The following is a 14,890-nucleotide window of genomic DNA, read 5'->3' as shown; positions in this document are numbered from 1 at the left end:
CACCAGGTCCTCACTCTAGGACACCAAGAGAGCAAGGAGAGGAGGAAGGTTTCATAGCCTTTCAGAAAAGAATTTAGACAGGGCATTGACCCTCTGTGGGTTTGTTTCCAGCCTTTTCTGCTTTTCTCTTTTCAAGAGAGACCCTGTCCACTCTCCCCCTCCCTCCTTCCTTCCCTGCTTCGTTTGAAAATGAGTGTCCCTTGTGTAAGGAATCTGCATGGAGGCTGAGGAGTGGCATTTACAATTTAATTAGGTTAATTCATTCTAATAGGTTTTTAATGCATGGGATTAGCCACTGTGAGAATCCCTTAATCAGGGGCAGAGCCGACGAGTCTGTGACAATCGGCCCCAGCGGGCCAGTCCTCTCTGCTTATTTTCCGGCTCCTTCCAGCCACAAGCGTCTGAATCTGTGGCTTGGCTGAAAGCTCTGAATCATTTTAACTGTGGTTCCCATGGCAGCAGGATTGAGGCAGAGAGGTGAGAACAGCTCTTTTCCCAGCTGTTTAAAGTTTTTAGGTTGCCTGGAATGATTTTTTATTTTATTTTTTTATGCCAAGGGAATGGTTTACTACTTTGAAATGGCAGTGATTCTATGTGCTATGTTTGACTTTTCCATGTGCGATTCCGACTTAGCGCCAGGTCACCTGAGTACCAAGCTCATTTATACCGTCAAACTACTGGGCGCTGGGGTCGCTCATTGCTCTCTGGGGCTGTGAGGGTTTGTAACCTGACAATAGTGCCTGCATTTCAGGATAAAAGCCAGAGGGGTGCCAAGAAGTGATTCAGATACCAATTTTGGGAAGACCACGGGGACAGGGACTGTTTCACTTTCCTTTTTTAAATCTAGCTATGTTAAACTCAAAGCATCCTGATGCCTCAAAGCGTTCTTTTAAAAAGTAACCTAATGGTGTTTCCAGTCTCTCAGTGACAACAAAAGTTACCTACACTTGCCTGTTTGGTTTATTGGAAGGAGGTTTGTAAGCAAAGGTTCACATAGGTTACTCTGTATTCCTATCAGCACTAGCTGAATGTCGTCAGTGTCCAGACACCTGCTCCCAATATTAAGAAACACACGAGTACCTAGAACAGCTGCTTCCTCCTGAGCAGGGTTAATCTGAATCTCATCACTCTCCTCCTTATCACAGCGCCTCTGCTACAAGGACCTGCCCGCTGAATTCTCACATGCTAACTATGAAACAAAAGCAGGTCGTGGCAGATGCAGCCATTGGAACAGATGTAGGATGCCCTCAGACTGTCCTGAAACATAGGCAGTTTTCACACCTCTGCACGTTCACACAAGTCTAAAGGACAGGCAAACCTGTTGTCTCATTGCCGCCCAGAGCCGGGGTGAGTGTGGTAAGGGGAGCCTGCTGGGGTGTCTGCGAGTCTGTCGCTGCGTGCATGGTAGAGAGAGGTCTCGGCGTGGCTGTAAGACCTAAGGTAAGAAAGCGACATCAGATCATCAGTACGCACCCACTGCAGATGGAAAAGTTAAATGCTAGGAGGGTATCAGTTACTATTATCATTTACCAAACTCTGGAATGACCTACTCTACTCAAATGTGCATCTGCCTGTATTTAATTAATTTATTTTTTAAAAAATATTGCAATATTCCTGCGCATGGAGCAGGGGAGAGGAAAGAGATATGAATACCCAAGCTGGATTATTAATCCTCAATATAGGTGTGGGGTTTTTTAAAATAAATTATCTCCAATAATTTTATGATATCGAGAATCTAGCATCAAACTAAGGAAGACTCTGCTTTGGGGTAATAGTCCAGAAGGTCAAGATTGACAGAAACCCGAGACAGGGTGTTGTGACTTGTCCGGGGCTACAGAAAACCTAGGTGACCAGAAACCAGGAAACCAGAGACAGCCCCCTCCACCTCCCACCCTGATTTTACTCACAGGAGTTTCCCTCCCGCCCTCCCTCTCCCTAACAATGTGCATTCGTTACTTTGATCCGCTAACATTTCATAAACACCTAGATGTCTACATTGAATGCACTTTAATAGAAATACATGCATAGGAACTGAACACATGATGTAAAGAAACACTATTCTGATAAGTTTAGAATTTAAAGAGGGGGGGGCATCTCCCTCATCCCACTTTTGGTAGCATCTGTGCCAACCTGTCGCATCAGGCCTACTAGCGTTATGCCCAAAACTCTGGGGTGTTTCTGTGGAAGGGTCCCCGTCACTAAGAGATGGCGTGGTCTCTCCCCTGGAGCCAGTCCCTGGCTCAGAGGTGCTTGCGGGTGAGTGGGCAGGTGGAGGCTGGGTGCCGGGCTTCCCCGTTGCGTTCAGTCCTGTGATATTCATGAGAGACAGAGGAGGAGAAAATGAACATGAGAACCACATCCCAAAACATATCCCAGTCATCCTGCTGTGTATACACTGCATAGGCACGCATGTCTGCACACACACACTCTCTCCAGATGCAATGAGTGTGTGAATAGCTGTGAATACACCCACAAGCAGGTTTACCAGCAGAGGCATACAGGGGTGTCGATACGATATCGAGACTCAGATAGGGTATAGACTCTATATATGCGACATAGAGACCAGCCACAGAGCAGTGGCTACAGATAAAACCGGGGAATGGAGCTGGAGCCCCTGTTTCCTGAGCTCTTCCCAGGCAACCAACTGTCCAGTGCAGTTGGGTTCAGAAGGGTGAGCCTGTTCAAAGAAACTACAAAAGACTGACCCAGGGAGAAAAGAATAGAGATGGAATCGGAGGAGGAGTATTGGGAGGAAGATGGTTCTCTGAAGGGGAAGAAAAGGCTAATGCTCTACATACATTATTATCTGTTTTTTAAATAAATCAAATTTCAACAAAGCAAAGACTGGGTGGAAGACTAGAAAACCAAATTCACCCTCAGATCTACCAACAACCCACGTCTACAAAAAATGTGTTCAGCCGCATGATAACAAAGGAAGCCCCCTGAGGTCCTGAAATAGCATTTCCCGCAGTTTTGGGTCTTCAGAAACAAGATGGCTGTGTGGTGTGAAGAGCATGCACAGCCGAAAAGAGGTACGAGCCCCTGCAGGGCAGCTTCGCCCACCCCGTGTCAGAACATCCTTGTTTTTGTGTGCGGGTGCTTGCTTAGGACGTGCATCTCTGCATACAGGAAATAATGGGGAAATGCACCAAAATTGTTTCTTTTTTTTCTTTTTGGAAAGACATTGTGATCTGTGGCTATTGGGATTACAGAGACAAATGGTTTCTAAATGTTCTGCGTGTGACATGCATTTACTTCCATGAATGGCAAGCTGATTCCATTCAGAATTTAATGAACAAAAACAGAGCTACATCTTTTGAGTATTTTAGTCAGTTCAGCTCAACAAGTTCGGGTGCTGGAAAGCAGCATGGCTACGGGACAAGAGAGAGGATGGGAGAAGGAAAAAGAATAGAAATCAAGAGAAGGCAAGAACGGGGAACTGAAATAGAGAGATTCCTGAGCCAGGGAGGAAGGCCGTGGAAACAAACGACACAGAGATGTCCTCGCCTCATTTATTCCCATCAGAGATAAAGGGAAACCACTTTTTACTACATCCCGATAAAACCTCTCTGGACTCGTTGAACTAATTGCTCCCAGAGCACGTACAGTACTACAGAGCTATCTAGTGCTTCCAGAAATCCAAAGTGATATCGTGTAATTTTCCCCAAGAAAAGTTTTCAGTCCCTAAAATTTCACAACCTGATAGCGCACAAACAAATATATGTGCTAACAAACATTTGCCCATCATTAATGCCAAAATATTCAAGAAATAGGCATGTCACTACTGGCTGTCTTCAAGGTAAAACCTTAAGTCTAACTTCCACATTCTCTCACCAGCTCTATCTGAATGAAAGAAAGAGAGGAAGGTGAAGAAAGAAAGGGAGAGAGGGGTCAGATTAGAAAGGAGGGAGGAAAGGACCTTAAAATTCTACGGCTTAACCATGATTCAGTTTCCTCATTACAGCCTTGACCAATGATGAGTTTGTTGTTTTAGGTGACACTAACTTTGCTGTGGGCAGAGTTCCAATGCTCACTTTCGCTTTAAGAAAATGTTGCAACATTCTCCCTTTGTTCCTTGGCTCCCCTCTTCTGTCAGATCTGGGTGACAGAGACTAGAAGGAAAATCACTCCCAATACAGTAGGGCCGTAGTATTTGGACAAGCAGCATTCGTGAAGATGACCCCTTGCCGAGCAAACCCAGGCCAGGCTGGATGGAGCAAACCCGGATGCCCTAATGCCCTTGCACCTGTCCTCAGCTCTGTGCCAACTCCCTACTTCCATAAATAAGACTTTCATTGGGGGTGAGAAGACACGCTTCCATTGCCAAGTCAGCATGGTCCCTGACCTCCTCACTTTAGAGACCCCTCTAGTGTCAGGGAGAGACAGTTTTCATTTGAATTTTGGGTTATGATTTTGCATTGACCCCATCTCATCATTCGGAAGCTCATGATAACAGAGTCAGTGCAGAGACTGTGGGAACTCTCTCAACAAGATGACGAGTCATCTACCATTTTAAACATTCGCTCCCACACCACCCCATTCCCACACCCTCCTGCAGGAACAACCCGTTACACGGTTGAAATGAACTTACTGTCCTGGAAAAGGCACAGATGCCAAGTTGCACGTAAGTGGCACAAGCCGATTACAATGTGGTATGTATTAGTGGCTTTCATACAGTTATAAAACTTCTCTGCCATATTGCAAAACTCTAAAATTCTAATACTACATTTAAAAAAAAGAAAAGAAAGAATATGGAGGTGCTTTGTTACTCTTTGCATAGCCCTTTGTTTCCATAGTTTGCAATGGATATTTATTTAATCACAACAATTTCTTTAACAATCCACTTCTCAGAACATTTTGAATGTGCCTCAGTAGAAGCGTGCATTCTAATGATTAAATCAGAATTTAATAATTAACTTTAATTTAACTCAGAATTTAATAAGCCTATGGCTTTACACTCACCTTCTTTAATTTGTACCACCAACCACATGATTAATCAGGGAGTCAATAATACGTTTTCAATAACAGTAAACATTTAAGTGATGTAATTTATTTTTAACCAAACGCAACATAATGTTCCTCTTTTACTTTGCAATGTAGTATGTGTACATTTATTTTCAGCACTTACACTGTTTAAATTTAATTTATCACAGATTAGGGCCCTTGTTAAAACTAAATTCAGGTGTGACAGTAGAATTTGGAAAAAAATTATAACAAAATATCTTAATAGTCTCAAAGTTTTCTCTTGAAGGGACATATATGTTTTATAGATAATTATGCTTAAAGTTTTCTCTAATTTCTCAAATAATTCCTTAACCTATTTTTAACTATAAAGTTTTGTGATCTAACTTGAGTTGATTTATTTATAGTGTTAAAATTTAAAGAGATTGGAATTATGTCATGTGACTTACTGTCAAGTTTAAGAAAAGCTATACTTCATGCACAATAATACATATACAAATAATAATATGTTCAGGTACTTACCAAACTTTTTTTTACAAGCAGAAATGTTAAGAACAAGGGAATATTCTACTCATGAAAGTCTGTCCTTACAAAATGATTTTATTAGCTAATAAGAGAAAATTCCATCAATATTAAATATATAAACTCTGCAACAACAAAAAAAAGTAAAATGCAAATACTAATTCTTACAAGTAAAATGCAAACATTAATTCTTACCAGGAGTGATAGTACTTGTGTTATTTCCTGCAAAAAAAGGAAAACAAACATCTCTTAGAAAGCGTCATATTTTATACATACAGAGGTAAATATAAGTTAGATGTATACATATTATACACACACACACACACATATATCATCGTTGCTAGTTAACATCACAAAGTGGCAATCTTCTGTACCTTTTGCCCCAATGAAACTATACGCCTTCTCTTAATGTTAGGTTAACACAGACCAAGTATGTCAAAGCTATGCCAAAAGTATCGAATTCTCAGGTACAATCAGAAAAATCACAGAATGAAAGAGAGCTAGTGGGACAAATTTCCAGCCTGCAAAACCTTATGGAAAGTTTTTTCCCAAGCGCATCACCTCTTTTTCAAGCGATGATTATTTATTGAGCACCGACTGTATGCTAGGTAGAACGTCATCTTGCAAGGATGCAATGTGATCAGGATAGAGCAAGTCTCTGTTCCAAATAAACTCAGTTCAGGGTGAGATTTAGAACAAAACAAAACAAAAAACCTTAAAAAGTGCCGTAGAGTAATTTAGGCAACCGGCCATGATAAGAAGGTAGAATTTTTCCTGAATGACAAACACCATTGTCTCCACAGACACAGAGGGGAAACTGGGTGGTAGATCTGGCAGCAGAGAAAAGAGGAAGGTCATGTCACCTGTTCTGTCCCCATCAGTCATCCCACAGACCACTGTGCTCTGTGGCTCTGATGTACCACCCATACTAGGTACAGAGCATGTTATTTAAAATAAAAATAAAAAAGGAATTAAAATCTATCACTTATTTATTATGGAAATGAGAAAAAGAATGCTGGAACCACAAGAAAGCTATTTCCTTTCCCACATCAGCCTTGTGCATGATCAGGGGAGAATACACTAGAAATGCCTTCAATTCTTCATTAGCCTACAGGCACCATAGACTCCTCAGAGATGTCAAGGTCATTCTGACTGGTTCCAACGCTGTGCCTCTTTAAAAGGAGAAACCTGACACAGAGTTATTTTAATCCAAGTTTTGAAAAGGATAGCACGATTATTGATTACCACCACAAAGACAGTTTCGTAGAGGTTTATCTTTTTTTGAAGACTATTGTAAGAACAGTGTGTTATTATGAATTGCCCATATTTACTGTTTCCCGGGTGACAGACACTATACTATGCCCTTTGCTAGTACATTCTCTCCTAAGCATCACAGCAACCCTAAGAAGCAAGTGTCTGGCTAGGTTCCCGAGGCTAATGTGAGCTTGCTCAGGCTTGACCTTGAGGCCGAGGACCCCGCGGGCCACTCTCTTCAGCCCCCGGGCACCCCGCGGTCCTCATCCTTGTAGCCTGTTCTCTCTCTCCATCAGCCTTTTCCATGGGGAGATTCACTCAGCCAATGTTTTAGGCTCCAGAGAGACTGGTGTTCATTAAAAGCTCACAAGCTAAGAAAGAAAGAAAAAAAAGCCCTCTGAAATAAGAATTGAACTACAGAGTAAATGACACAAAGGGCTACAAATGCTAAAATAAACTGGACCCTAGATAGAGATACTCAGATTCAACTCCATATGCATGGTACCGACGGATGATAGAGAATCCAGAGGGCTGTCCATTTAACTGAAGACCGAACATTATTTTGACAGGAAAGGCAACCAAACTACAGGGACAGTGGACCGCAGACCTCCGGGTTAGCTGTGGGGAGGCTTCAGGAGCTTGGGAACAGAAAAACAAGTCATCTACACATCTCCGTCTTTATCTAGCTATATCTTTACATATACCTTTATCCTTTTCAATAGTTTTATCTATAGTTCCATCTATGTCTATATTTCTGGTCTTATCGTGGTTCTCTAAATCCTTTACTCTTTTTTTTAATTAAATTGAATTTATTGGAGTGACGTTGGTTAATAAAATTATATAGGTTTCAGACTTACAATTCTATCATACAGCATCTGTATATTGAATTGTGTGTTCATCCCCCCAAGGCAAATCTCCTTCCATCAGCATTTCTCTCTCTTTCCCCTCTCCCACCTCCCCCCACCCTCCTTTCTGTCTGGTCATCACCCTACTCATCTGTGTCCAAGAGTCGCAGGTGAAGGGCTGAAACAAATCCTTTCATCTTTAATGCAACAAAATGTAGCCACCAGGGAAAATGACACAATGCAAAGATACATCACATTTTCCCCTTCTGCCTGCCTGCTCTCTTCCCAGCAGGGCTTCTCAGACAAAATATTTATTTTATTCCATAGCTGTTGATCTCAGACTCTGATTCTAACTTCCTCCACTGAGCGGTTATGAGGCTAGATGAAAACACTGTAGCCTATCTAATATTTCAGTTCACTTTCTTTACAATGTAAATCACACACACACACACACACACACACACACACACACACGGTCTTTTATCTTCTTGAAAGAAAATGCCAAGTGTTCAGCATTACAGTTGAGACTCCATCTGAAACTTAAAATTGCTTGTTCTCACAGTCGCAAAACCTTTATCAGCAGATTTCAAGTTCCTGTAACACTTTCAGTTCACACCATGAAAATCATAGGCAAAGTATTTAGGCGCTCAGAACTGATGCGAGCACTCTAAGAGAAGGCTTCCCAAGTGCCAGTCCTTCCCAAAGGGAAGCCAGTGTTCTTAAGAAAATGTTCATGCATCCCAGCAACGTAACTTGAAACAACAATTGCATTCCAAGAAGCCATAGCTGCTACATTACATAATATTTATATTTCAGTTATCTTTTTGAATAGCAAACACATGAATTGCAGATCTCAAATTAGGAATGTGAATCGGTGTGTGATAATGAAGAAAAGGCATCTGTCTTTGCGGAAAGAATGACCTGCTCTTGAATTCTCTCTTACATTCCATAATCACACTAAACATTTTAATAAAATAGAGCACAGTGATATGCTTATTGTTTTTATTTGACTTTACACTTCTGAGAACATTTTCTTTTCTTGCCTTTTTTTAATGTGTCTGAATTTTCATTTAGACAAAAGAATATCTAGACATTTTCCAGTAGGTGGCACCAATGCACCAAAAATATCTCAGCCATTGAGCAGGGGGCTCTGCCTGTTATAGTCCGTGTTACTAGTCCCCAGTGGAATTGACCGGGGACAGTAAAGGGATGAGAACGTAGATAACAGAGCACTTGATCTTCTAAAGCTGCATTATTTGAACACACGTATCCTTACTGAATTTATGTTTCCCAGTGTGTTTCTTTTTACACAATTCAAAATGTTTTCAAGAGATCACAATTCAGTTACCTTGAAGGCACGCCCCCTGAGTCCCCACTGGAGATTTCAGCAAACACTGGAAATTGGTTGAGCAAAAATGACATTTTGAAACACGTACTTGGGCTTTACATGCCACCTTCCTACCCATTCCCCCACCCTTCAAGAAAGAAAGAAACCGGCTGTCTTTTCCAAAGGTATTTAGACCTGTCTGGCTCGACAAATCTAAGACAAGTTCAAGGTCAGAAGGGTGGAACAGAACATGCAAGATCAGATCAATGTTGATTCTCAACATCTCCCATTTAAAAAAAATAAGGAAAAAGCAAATGAAGAAAAAAAATAAGGGCCAGCTAAAACATATGCATGGTTTTCCTCACTTCGTAAGGCACAATAATACAACATAAATAGAAGGGAAGGGCTCTGCATTGACTCACTCCATAAACCTGATACGCAGCACAGAGACAGCAAATCCAAGTCACACCAAGTGATAGTATTTATGGAGTGAGCTGTCCACAATGACAGTTTATTATCTGGATTGCAGAGCGCCTCCATTAGCTTCCCAGTCCCTGTAACCACGATAGCACCAGTGGCTGAAACATTATTAGGCATCGGACACGATGCCAATCTCCTTACCTAGGACCGTGCAGGTCATCACTCCAGCAAGCCAAGGAGTGGGCAGTTACTGTTCCTATTTCTCAGGGAGCGATGCTGAGACTTCAAGAGGTTGGTCAACTGTGTAGCTGCATGCCTAGGAAATGTTAGGTGGAAAGGAGAGTGTGTCTGATAATACTTTTCTCACCCTTTTTTATGTGAAAATGTTGATTCTATTGTTAGTACAGCTGGGATCCCACGAATAAAGCAGGTGCCACTCACCACCAGAAGGTCATTCAGACATTTCACCCCATTTAGAAACATGGGATGTTAGTCGCTATAGACGTGCAGTTCCTTCGATGGACTCAGGGAGCTTAAATGCTTTTCAGATTCTGTGCAATGTAATAAAGGCACAGTCCACGAGCCCCACCAACCGCCACAGAATCGCAGCATACCTTTTTGGGGTCTTCACTCTTAAATACTACTAGACATTCCAGAAACACTGGCCCAAAACCTCGGACAAGAAAGACAGAGACCAAGAGGACAAGAGAGACAGGACCAGAAGGAACCCTGGGAGCAGCGGAGCCGACCCAGCCACAGAGGAAACCCCGAGACCAAGTGCCACTCTCGCTTCCAGGGATGAGGCCACTGCCTCCATGAACAACAACAAAATAACAAGGAGTTGGAAAATCTAATACCTCCCCCAATTTTTTTTTGCCACAGACTCAATATTTTCTCCCCACAGAGATACTGTAGACACTGTCATGGAATGTGGGGACCAAGGAACCCCGTGTCCTAGGAACAGAGTTTATGGTTCTGGTTGGTATCAGTTAGGTGACATATTTACATATACAGTGAAAAGAGAGAGTGTGTATGAGAAAGACAGAGAGAGAGAGAGAGAGAATGAACAGGCGTGTGATGCAGGTTAATATGAAATCTGGGTTTATATTCCTCTTGGCTGTGCAAACAACTTGAAAATAACAATTAATCAGATTAAATCAGATGGAAAGTCCTGGGCCCCAGCCCTATAAATTCTGGTTCAGTAGATCTGAGGTGTGATGGGATTGGTGGTGTTTCTTGAAGCTCTCGAGGTGGCTATAGAGGGGAACAGGCTCAGAACAGTCAGTGAAGAGGCTTCCTTATGCATATACTCCTGGGAAAAACATTTCCCAGGATGGGTTGCTTTTCATATGAAATCTCTTTGTTTCTTATTTTAAAAAATATCTGTTTCCACTCATCTAAATCCTGGGATAAATACCTAACTTATCAGCTATATTTGAGGCAGCAAGCACTTTTTAATTATATGAACCCCTTAAGTAAGGGCATGTTTTTTGTAGCTCTCTGCTTCCCCTAGGGGAGAGAGTGAGCTCATAGTCAGAGAAATAAACAAAGAATCAAAAATGACATCTGCACCAGCAGTGAATTATTTTATTACAGTCTTTATACTATGGATAATATTTACTATTTAATAACCAGCTACTAGGTGGATGGCACTATGCTAAATAATTGTGCGTATGACTTGATCTAATTACAGAAGCCCTACAAGTAGGTAACCATGCAAATGAAGGCTGAAAAAATAAATAAATCTATGCAAGGCTAAAGAGCTCACAGCCACGAGAGCTGATCTGTCTGCCTCTAAAAATCCCCAGGTTTATTCAACTAGATTCTCCAGTACAGGAGAAGTAAAAGTCTATGGTAATCCTGAACGGCTCTCAAAGTACCAACCAGGAGAACCAGGAGAGTCACAGATGGCAATTTGTTTTTCAAAAAAGTGCAAATTGCTGAACAATGACAGCACACGGGGTAGATTCATGGGGTTAAGGAAGAAAGAGAGAGAGAGAAAGGGGGTAACATGAACTGGTTCGTGACAACCGTGGGATGAACTTCTGCTTCTGAACTTCTACTCAGATCCTCAAGGAGGGAAAAAGTCGAAGAAGCTTGAAAATGGTTTACTCTTATGATGCTGTTGCTAAAACATACACACACAAGGGGGAAAAAATGGAATCTTGTCAAAAAAAGTGGTGTGAGGAAGTGACTGGCTGAGCCCCGCTCCAGGAGGGGACGGCAGGAGCGAGGAGGGTGAGAAGGGCTGTGCCTTCCCTCTGCCCACCGGCTCCTGGAAGCGCCATCCACAGACTTCCCCAGAGGAGCCAGAGCTGAAGGCTCCACAATGCTCTCTGTATACGTGAGCCAAGTACAGGGCAGCGAGAGCCACCCAGGCAGTGCACCCGGGCGCAGGGAGTCTGCCCACCAGTGACGGTTCCCTCCCGCAGACAGGATGCTCTGTTCCCGGGAGCTGGTCGTAAGACTGAGACAGGCCTTCTGGCTTCTTCTCACTGCCCCTTGCTGACACCTCTGAACAGGGACGCTTGTTTACCCCCCAGAACCAGGCTGGGAGCCCAGGCCTTGCGGAGAATGCTGCAGTTTCCCGTGTCAGAGCTTACAACGACAATGGGTCCTTGCCGGCCCTGCGGTTTCTCCTCCTCCCTCTGCTTCTGTTTTTCTTCCTCTAGGTCTTTGTAGGAGAGGAAGAGGTGCAGCCGTGTGTGGTTAAGCTCACAGGTCCTTCCTCGTGGTACAACGGGTTGCCATGGCACCAGCAGAAGCAGCCCTCTCTGGGGGAGGGGAGGGTGAAATCGCAGTTTCTCCATCCACTTGAAGTCGACTGCACTGTCTGAGGGGACCCTGACCTGCTGGCCCACCCCCTCCCCGTGAAACTGAATGTCAGGGTCATTGGTTCCTGTTCCAGGGTTAATGTTGGTGAGAATGAGGGGGACTCGCATCCCCTCAGAAAGAGTTTGTTTTGGAAAGCCTTGGCCCATGAGATATTCATGGGGCGGAAAACACCCCAAACTTGAAGGCCAATCCTGTCTTTAATAACTCACGAGTAGTCCTCTCTTTCCGGCCAGCAAGGAAGTGAGAGTAATTACTGACATACGGACACTTGGAGAAAGCGGATGACAGAGAGAAAACAGAAGCAGGATAATTGTGTTCCTTTGTAAACAGAGTCCTCAGTTCTTTGACCTCATGATGATAAGATGACCAGACAAGGCAAAGCTATTCCATGCCTACGCAGAACTCCATCTCATCACGAGTGAGTAAGACTCCACCCCGGACCGACCACATCAGACCCCCTGCGAGCGAATGTCCTAAACTCAATAAGGGGAAGGGCTTTCTCACTAGCCCCCCTCAAAGTCCCACAGAGACACTGTCTGAACACAGAAACGCAGGGTCATTCTGCCCCCTTGCCACACTATGGGACACGTTTCAGCCCTGGGTGATGACCATTTTCTATGCTGAGTACATCTACTGCTCGTCTTATGTTTTCACTAAGATTAAAATTAATTGTTTCACAATATAGAAAATATTGGACTAATATATGAACACTCATGTATTATAAATCATGGAAAATGTTCAGAGGTTAGGAGCAGTTGATTTAACCGCTTTGGTAAAATTTATATTGGGACAGTTTTTTTCCATGCTTTTTTTTTTTTATGTGAGAATAGTTTTCCTCTATCTTGAGTAAAAAATCCAAAAAAAAAAACCCCACAGTTTTTTGAATCCTCATCTCTCTATGTGACAGTAGTATTACTCTTGTTTTAGAAATGAGAAAAAGAATTCAATGAGAGTTTAAGAATTGTTTAGCTATAGAATGAGTAAGTAAAAGGGCTATAACTCAGTCTCAAGTCTACCAGATGCCTAAGCCTGTGCCTTTCCTACTAACCATGTTAATGCCACTTCCTGGGAGCAGAAAATACATTTCACATCATGTGACTGAGAGTAGGTACACAGCCCTTGAATACTTAATATCTGGAATCTGTGCTGCCTTCCCTGTCCACTGCCTTTACCCTCATGTAAGTTTTGACTGTGCCCTATTTTACCAAACTTTATCTTCAGTTTCTAAACGACAGCTTCCCCTTCCCTTCGGCATGCATGCCAGATACGACCCCATGGGTCTACTTGAAATGTAGTGTTTCTTTCTTGTTAAGGTATGTGAGTAGGGATTCCAACATCTGTACTATTGTTGTTGAAAGCCTTCCACAACCCAATCTGGAAAGCCAGGTTAACATTATCCACATGCTTAAAAAGAAATTGCTTATTTCATTTCAAATTTAGTTCAAATGCACCTATTGTGCCCCAATAAGGTTTCCATGCATGTCTTTCTCTCCCTTCCACTTTGACATAACCTTATGTCTTTCCTTCTTTGAATGACCCTGAATGACAGCCATCCTCAAGACTTGGTTCAAATTCCAGCATCATGACAATTTTCCTGGTCTTCCCAGGCATTCTAACACTTAGCATAATAACCATGTGTACCACTTATGGGGTACACAGATGATAAGCTGGTTTATCTAATTAGTTAATATGTTTACATGGAGGTTCCAGTTTATCACAGACTTTGGAAACAGCACACAGGTTTGAACTATTATACTGCCCCTTCTCTAGCTGTGTGACCTTGGACAAGTGAGAAACCCTCTCTGAACATTAACTCCTTCTCAGTTAATCCAGAGTACCTATCTATTCACAGGGCTTCTGTGGCTATTAAACAGGACAGTTTTTTTGAAGCACTTAGCAAGCAAGCACTGAGCAATCAATCCCTGCTTAGGAACCCAGTAAAAGGTAGCAATTACTGCTCCTCTCATCAACCCCATCAAGATGATCACCTTTGACATTTGACTTGTGAAGTCTCTTTCTTAGATGCTCTGATGATATAGTGCCCCCTGTGTCTTACATAATGGCTGGTTTGTGGAAGGTAAATAACGAATGTTTGTGGTCTTAATCTTAATGTGTGTGCCCACGGTCCCACGGCAGCAAAGCTTTGAGCAATATCTTGTTGAAACTCGTTGTAAGATACGTCATGTGTCAATTCTTATTTCACAAGATGGCATTGCATTTCCTCTTGGCATGCTCAGGTGCTTTCCCATTTTCATACATATCTGTACCTGTGTCATCACAATGAAGAGCAGAATGCAAAACCGTGGCCAGCAGAAGCTGGCTTTGCTTTGTGCTCCCACCTGGTTTGGAGTCCAGCTCAGCCAACCAGGACCTTGTGCACAGGTTAGGTAATATTTGTGAGCATTTTTTTCCATAGACACAGAATCGTCGTGCTAGCATCTCTGTGGGATGCCATGCGTATCAGGTGCAGTCAGACCAGCGAGGGCTTCACAAGGTGCATAGCCTGCACGATCATTACAGATAACCATTTTCTCTGCCTCATCTGCTCGGTGGCCATCAATGGGAACAATTTTCAAATGAGATTCAGGAAGCCAGTAATAGTTAAAGGTATCTTAGGATGTTATCAGGGCTGAGTCATCTATTCATTTAATGGGTACAAAAAAATCTCATTTCATGTTTGATTATGAGTTAGGTGAGTCTCTGTGTGACAACCGTTTTGAATTCA

General features: G+C 42.7%; 1 protein-coding gene across 6 annotated transcripts in view; it reads right to left on the bottom strand.

Moving 5' to 3' along the window:
- PTPRC (protein tyrosine phosphatase receptor type C) overlaps positions 1-14,890 on the bottom strand; it is a 107,000-nt gene that overhangs the window by 56,704 nt on the left and 35,406 nt on the right. For 2 of the 6 annotated variants that reach the window (XM_066238631.1, XM_066238639.1), the window contains exons 3-5: positions 5,680-5,706; positions 2,131-2,307; positions 1,319-1,435 (exon numbers count right to left, since the gene is read on the bottom strand). In XM_066238631.1, coding sequence (XP_066094728.1) covers positions 1,319-1,435; positions 2,131-2,307; positions 5,680-5,706 — 321 coding nt within the window. The remainder of the gene's footprint in view (positions 1-1,318; positions 1,436-2,130; positions 2,308-5,679; positions 5,707-14,890) is intronic. The other 4 variants (XM_066238648.1, XM_066238660.1, XM_066238670.1 and 1 more) reach the window with 2 other exon arrangements.

Source organism: Saccopteryx bilineata, chromosome 1, assembly GCF_036850765.1.
Source record: "Saccopteryx bilineata isolate mSacBil1 chromosome 1, mSacBil1_pri_phased_curated, whole genome shotgun sequence".
NCBI lineage: Eukaryota > Metazoa > Chordata > Mammalia > Chiroptera > Emballonuridae > Saccopteryx > Saccopteryx bilineata.
Note: the sequence above shows the minus strand (reverse complement) of the source record. Positions and strands in the feature narration are given on the sequence as shown.